This window comes from Centruroides sculpturatus, unplaced genomic scaffold (assembly GCF_000671375.1).
Source record: "Centruroides sculpturatus isolate CEXI.00-Female unplaced genomic scaffold, Cexi_2.0 scaffold81, whole genome shotgun sequence".
Classification (NCBI taxonomy): domain Eukaryota; kingdom Metazoa; phylum Arthropoda; class Arachnida; order Scorpiones; family Buthidae; genus Centruroides; species Centruroides sculpturatus.
In genome coordinates this window covers 686,073-693,655 of record NW_019384371.1, presented here as the reverse complement: position 1 = coordinate 693,655, position 7,583 = coordinate 686,073, and the positions used below count along the sequence as shown (strand labels likewise).

The 7,583-nt window shown below is 33.2% G+C and overlaps 2 protein-coding genes across 2 annotated transcripts in view; both read left to right on the top strand.

Moving 5' to 3' along the window:
* The window catches only part of LOC111614732, a 12,384-nt gene extending 12,148 nt beyond the window's left edge, over positions 1 to 236 (top strand). The window contains exon 2 of the mRNA XM_023356100.1: positions 78 to 236. Within this exon, the coding sequence (XP_023211868.1) occupies positions 78 to 236 (159 nt within the window). The remainder of the gene's footprint in view (positions 1 to 77) is intronic.
* Positions 237 to 5,608: 5,372 nt separating this feature from the next.
* LOC111614939 (membrane-associated progesterone receptor component 1-like) overlaps positions 5,609 to 7,583 on the top strand; it is a 40,066-nt gene continuing 38,091 nt past the window's right edge. The window contains exon 1 of the mRNA XM_023356315.1: positions 5,609 to 5,943. Coding sequence (XP_023212083.1) covers positions 5,640 to 5,943 — 304 coding nt within the window. The 5' untranslated portion in view covers positions 5,609 to 5,639. The remainder of the gene's footprint in view (positions 5,944 to 7,583) is intronic.

The window sequence follows — 7,583 nt, the reverse complement described above, 5'->3', positions numbered from 1 at the left end:
CTTCTCGATAAATTCCTGCACATCATTCCATTTTCTGCAAATTTCCTTGATCTCAGCACTGGTGATTTCTTCCCTAGCCTCTTCCTCTGACGAATGCTCTTCTTGTAAGACTTTCATCTGTTCTTCCTGCATGGCAACCAGCTCTTCTGTCGTTAGTTCATTTTGATGGTCTTTCAGCAACTCCTCCACGTCTGCATCATCTACCTCTACTCTCAAACTCTTGCCAATGGACATGATTTCATGCACTACATCAGAAGAGCTCTCTTCTTCAAATTCCTGAAAGTTTCGCTCTGGGACACAAGTTGGCCAAAGTTTCCTCCAGGCCGATTGCAAAGTGCAGTGAGAGACCTCACTCCAGGCTTTGTCAATAAGGTTGATACAATGCAGGATGTTAAAATGCTCCTTCCAAAAAGCTCTAAGAGTTAAGTCGGTATCATTGGTAACCTGAAAACACATGGTAAACAGTGCCTTGGTATATAGCTTTTTAAAATTGGAAATCACTTGCTGATCGATTGGTTGCAGTAATGGAATTGTGTTGGGTGGAAGGAATTTGACCTTGATTAAGTCGTGTTCACTATCCAAGTTGTCCTCCAAATTTGGTAGATGTGCTGAAGCATTATCCATTAAGAGAAGACATCTAAGAGGAAGATCCATTTCCTGAAGATAATTTTTAACAGTAGGAGCAAACACTTCTGTGAGCCAATCCATGAATAAAGTCCGAGTTACCCATGCCTTACTATTTGCTTTCCATTGTACAGGCAGTTTGGACTTTATCACATTTTTGCTCTTAAAGGCAGAGGATTTTCAGCATTGTAGACTAAAAGTGGCTTGATTTTGAGGTCATCACTTGCATTAGTGCAAAATAAAAAAGTGAGTCTGTCTTTCATGGGCTTGTGCCCGGGAAGTGATTTCTCTTCTTGGGTTATGTACGTTCGTCTAGGCATTCTTTTCCAAAAAAGACCAGTCTCATTGCTATAAATACTTGATTCCAGACGTATCCTTCACTTTTTACAAACTCTGCGAATTCATCTACAAATGCTTTTGCTGCTTTTTCATCTCTCCGTGCTTTTGCTGCTTTTTCAAGCCTCTCCATGTCTTATGACACTGTGAATGCCAGTTCGTCGACGAAACCTATCAAACCACCCTCTGCTCACTTTAAAGTCCTGCCTGTCTGCACTTGTACTGGGTGTCTGGGTCAACAAGTCATTGTATAAGTTTTACATAAGTTTGTATAAGTTATAAGTCACAAATTATAGCTTCATTAACACTGTCTCCAGCAAGTTGATTTTCATTGATCCATATTAGCAACAGTTTTTCAACTTCATCTAAAACTTTAGATCTTCGTTTCGATATCACATTTACTCCTTCAGCCACTTCGGCAGCCTTAAATGCTTTTTTGTTTTTAATAATTGTAGAGATAGTCGATTTTGCCACATTATATTCTTTAGTGATGTCAGAAACACGAATGCCATTCTCGTATTTTGCAATAATTTCTTTCTTTAATGCTACACTAAAACGTTTTCTATTTCTGCTGTCACTTTTCTCTTTCTTCAGTGCCATATTGATTAAATATACAGTATAAATAACAAAACTAAAAAACGAAGTTTAGCACACTCGAAAAAGCAATGCTTACCTTGAGCACGCCTAAGAGCAACTGAAATTTGTGAGGTTCCAGAACGGCTGGAAACTATTGGGTTGATGCAAAAGTTTGTCCCGTTTTTAGGACCAGCTGGCTAAAAATGCAACACTGAAGTATTATTTCCTTCACATGTGTAAAATTTCGATGTTGTTTGATAAAAGGGATTTCAGCTAGTATTTGAGAATAAAGTTGTGTTACTTAGTTGTGTTTTTAAAATTTTGTTAAGCATTACAAATGGCAGAAAATAAGGAGCATTTTCGACATATTATGCTTTTTTATTTCCGAAAAGGCAAGAATGCTTCGCAGACACAAAAGATATGTTCTGTGTATGGTGAGGGAGCCATTGATGATTCCACATGCCGTAAGTGGTTCAGAAAGTTTCGTGAAAGCAAGCTTACAAATTTGACACAAAAAACCATTAAGTTCGTTATCTGAGACAAAATTTTTGCAAAATAAAAGTTTGTTAACCAATTTGGTTGTTAACCAGGACATTCGTTAACCGGGTTCCACTGTATTTTCTTTTTGAAGGTCCTGGTCCGCGATTACTTACATTAAAAAATTTTCTAATGTTCCTTTCTGTTTTTTGCTCATTGTTATGGGTTAATTATAAATATATAAAACTAAACACACAATATAAGAAAGAAATGCACTATTATTCGACCCNTATTTTTAATTACTTAGATTTAAACTTATACGTTTTATAAGTATGCGCATGCGCATTAGCGTTAAATCGTAAATTAGCGATGTAAAAAAATTTTTTTGTATTTTTCGAATACTTTGTTCGTTGTAGAGTTCGAATTTTGAACTGAGGATGATCGATTAAAACGATCGAAAACGTTATTCAAAGCATTAAAAGTGTGCTGGAATAGAGAAAGGTGTTTGTTTTATACTTACCTAAGATCATTAATTAAAGATCTTGGTGCTCATCGTATATTTCATCACACTTGCAATATGGCAGCTGGTGATTTTTTGTTTTGTTTTGTTTATGGAGGGCACGAAGAGAAGACCGTTTTAATTTTACCCATGCTTGGTTTCTGAAGATCCACAATTTGGGCTGCAGGGCTGTCTTGACACATCAGGTACAGATTCTTGAATAGTTCAAATTCGATCTCAGAGAGGTAGACTGAAGTCCTAACCGCTCAAACATCCGGCTGTCACCTTCTTATACTAGGTGTTGAAAGTATAACAAGTAGCGACACTTGCATATAAACAGTTTCTTATTGTACACTAGACACTTGCACATAAATTGTTTTTAGTTGGCCTGCAATGTACCATACCTCTTACGTAATATATTATTTCGATGAGAAATTGCCATTCGATGTATGCCATTTTGTTCACGACGCGTTTTTGGATTTATTGCCAATTATTTGTAACACGACTGGCAGGCTGCCGGATTTCAACGAACTTGGGTAAAGGTTATACATATAATACGTAGGAAAGATGGATGGGAGCAAGAGGATGTCTCGCTTGGAACGAGTTAGTGCTGGTTCCTGTAGGTATGCAGTGTTTTAGAATACATTTGACAGTCAAACTAAGAGAATGCCAAAGGAAATGTTTGCAAAGTTTCGATCTAAAATTCATCTTCAACATTTAATAAATTTGTTTCTGAATCTGTTTGCTACTCATGCTTGAATAAATAAATTCTTTCTGAAGTATATTTTTGTGAATTTTATTTATTTACACATCTATAGAAGTGTATTTTCAAATCAGTTATATATGTCTGCTTCAACAAACAATAATCCTTAAGTTACAATTTAAGGAATAATCATTTTAACACTAGAAATAATTGATTTACAACTGTTTGAGAAATATTACAATCAGAACTATTATTTCTATAACATTAATTTATTCAAATAATTAATTACATATCAAATCTATTTATTAAATAAAGTACTGTATAAAGAATAAAAACTTGTATAAGGAGCAATATTAAATTTTGGTGATTAAGGGTTAAAGGAGTGGGCCGATAGAAGAGTGTCATGTGTCATATTTCGAGAGAGATCGGACTTAATGAAGATGTTTTTCATTATTAACATTTACATTTTTTTTTTTTTTTAATAAAACTCAATACTCTCATTACTACCCTCAAAATTAAGCTTTCTGCTATTCGATAATAACTAAAAATATAAAAATTTATAAGTAAAGGTTTCATCTTCTAATAGTGAGACTAGTGGTATTTATCACGTCTTTCTTAATTGTCCGCAATTAACAGACACTGAGATTAAAACAGCTCACTTTATTTCGCCTAACAATGCATTTCAACCCAAAATGCATTCCAATTTTTCAATCCCTCTTCAGGTTCAGAGAGCTTTAGTGTCTAATGTTGTTGTCTACAACTTAACGAACAAAATGTCATGTTAAATTATCTATACTTTTGTTATCCAGAATGATGGATGTAGTGCACAATTTGTACACATACCAATGATGCAGTTTGCATATACCAGTCAGTCTCTTTCACTTACTGGCATACTTTCTTTGTCTATTTTTGATGGAAAAATGCAGCATTTCCCACAATTATTAGCTCCTTATTACCTGTTAAAAGGATTTTAATTTCAACAATGTGGTTAATAACACGACAAAGGTCAAAATGTAGTGTTTCATTGTAAATATTTTCACAAGTAGAAACCAAAAGTTTCACAAACTATAATAAAAACACAAGAACGCTACTTATATTCTGCAAAAGAAAAAAACAAAATAAAAAAAATCAACAACGTACTGATTATGGTACAGAACAGATTATGGTTTATTTATAGTGGACCTGAGTACACTATAAATAAACAATCATATGGCTGAGAGTAAACCCTTCCAAGACTTGGCTCGTACTTGGATTATAAAAATATTGGTATATCGAGGGTTGAGTACTACACTTACCAGTTTAAACTCTGATCTTGCCTTCTCTATAATAATTAAATAAAATTTAAAAAATAGTTAAATTCGATATGAATCAATGTAGATTTATATCACTTATGTAATTGTCTAAATCTCAAATCTAGGGGCAAACAAAACAATATAGGATTAGATGAAAAAAATAGATTTTAAAGTGACAACCCTGCCCCATACGTGGTATAGACTTCAATGTTTGACTTTAAAGTAAGATGGCGGTCGATATTCTCCTTCGTTGTCACCAAGAGCGCTGTAACCATAGTCACAGCCACTCTATGTAGTATATTCTAGCTCGTTAAAAAATTCAAAACATCGCAATGTCCGAACAAGGATTTGAGATTTAGCACTTTTTATGTGCAACAACATGAAATTTCGAAACAATGAGGGTTGGTACTTTATTTTAAGGAGGCCTTCATATATTAGGGAGTAGAAATCCGATATACGTGAGCCTCAATAAAGGTCTGGAAGATCCGCATGCGAACCGCAATTTCTTCACCATGGCTCTAGAATCAAACGACAAAAATTACGCGAAAATAATAGTTTTTAAAAAAAAATTCTTTCCGCTCTATGGGCACTAAGAGGGTCTCTTTTTATCAAGACCATTATGGGTTCGGCCAGGCCCACAATGAGGCGGCCGGGAGGTGAGGAACGGTGCCCAACATATCTGGATGGACCACCCCGAAAAATTCCTGGGGATATTTCGACCCGTTCGGATTCGAACTCGGGCCCCCCCAGAGCGGTAGACTGCCACCTTAACAGCTCGGCGGAAAATAATACAGTGTGCAACTTTATTGTTTTTCAATTTATTATTTTTCAGTTTACTTTTTCCATATTTTTAAAAATGTACCGTACATGTATTCAAATTACGCATTATTGATATCAATATTAAATATCATATTGAATATGTATACGGTATGATATTTAATATTGTATTAAATTCAACTCTTTAATTATTAAAATTATTTAATTAAATAAATAAAATAATTGCAATTTAAATAACATATTGTTACATTTAACTCGATATGATAAAGATTAAATAATTATTGCGAAATGATATACTTTTGAAACTTGGCGTTATCAAATTTCTAGAGGGCGTAGAAAACATTTCTATTTCAAAATGGCGGACGACGTAGAAATAAAGTCAGAGTCGTGGATTAGTTTAATTATTTCTGAAATCGTCTACAGTCCAATAAATTTAACTTTATTAATGATCTGTGTTATATTAATATACAAGTTATGGCCTGGAAAAGAATCAAGCTCGCAATCATCAGAAAATACCGAATTACCGCCTCTAAAGAAGCAGGATATGACATTGGAAGAATTGAAGAAATATGATGGGAAAAATAAAGATGGAAGAATTTGTGTAGCTGTTAACGGAAAAATCTTCGACGTCACTCGAGGAAAAAGATTCTATGGTCCAGGTAATGTTTTGTTTTTTCAGTGTTAATTCCTATGAGTCTTTTGTTAAGTGCTCGGAAAGCATAATGTTTATTTATTATTATAGAAAGAATAATTATATAGAAACCAGGTAATGAGTAATAAATTATGATATTTTTTGTTACTTGCATTTATATTTGTGAAAAACAAATGCACACAATATGCAAATCATGATTTTTCTGTGTGAAATTATATACTGTACTTATAGGGAAATATTGAACAAAATATACTATTACTGCAAAATGTTTTGTCATTGTATATGCAGAAATATTTATTATTTCACAAATCAGTTGAAATGATAAAAGATTTTAAAATTTTTGAAAAATTCTGGAAAATAAAATAGTGATAAATATTTTTATATATTGTTCATCATCGTCTATTATTGAATACATCAAACTTTTGAAAGAAAAGACTTAACTGAAAACATTATCAATTTTCTGTTTAACAGTTTTTCAAGAAAAAAAAATTTATTCATTCTTCAAATTATATTTGAAGAACATTCCAGATATAGTTTTTTGGTACTTTTCTGTTAATGGGATGCCATGGATCAATATAAGCAAAGGTAAGATTTGAGCTGGTGAATGAGGAGTTTCACACCACCCCCAGAATTGTTGAACCTTCACAAGATATTCACCTCCAAAGGTCAGTTTTTAACATATACCAGTATACTGCCAATTCTATATGTTTTACATGAAGACTTGTGCTTCAGTGCTCGCTTTCGCTTGCACCTCACCTGGTGGGGGTGAGCACCCACATTCCCTAAAACTATATAAAAGTGGTTCTTAATTTTTTTATACTCACAGCCCACCAAATATTTTACAATTTTTTTAATAATTTATTTGGTTTCATTGCTTCATTGGAGAGAACTACATTGCATATGAAATTTCTTGAATTTCTATGCTTACAAACCCATATTTGATATAATCATGATCATATTTTCCAATTTTAATGTTACTTAATTTTATACCTTCAGTTTTAGGACTTGTGGTTTTTTCCATTGCATTTTTTTCACTGTATCATCATTGGAACTTTCACTATATTTTTCACTATACAGTGGAACCCCAGTTAACAGATGTAATCCATTCCACGAGTTCGTTCGTTAACTGAAGCAATTTTTCCCATAGAAATTAATGCAAATACAGTAGATCCCCCTATAAAACCGTTTCCTATAGTTATGATTCCTATAAAAATTGTGGCATTATCCGTAAACAACGGTAAAAATAACTCCTATAATACGTAAAACGTCATCGGGCAGCCGAACTACTTACCCGCCGTCCGTAGCGCCACGCTACGGAGAGATTTCTATCGTCTGGACAGTATTATATAAATTATATATAAATTAGGTACTGTACATATAATTATATATTAATTATATATAAATTAGGTACTGTATATATAATTATATATTAACTTAATTTATTGTAACTTTATTATAATTAAATATATATTTTTCGCCGTCTAGCGTCACGCTACGGCGAGTTAGGCGACCTATCGTCTGTTTAGTACTGTAATTTTATACATTTCTTGTGAAAGAAACATTTCTTATTTAACGGCCATAAAAATTATTTATATTAATGATGTCTCCAAAGGTCAACGAAGTTTTCGCAGAAAAATAATATCAGAA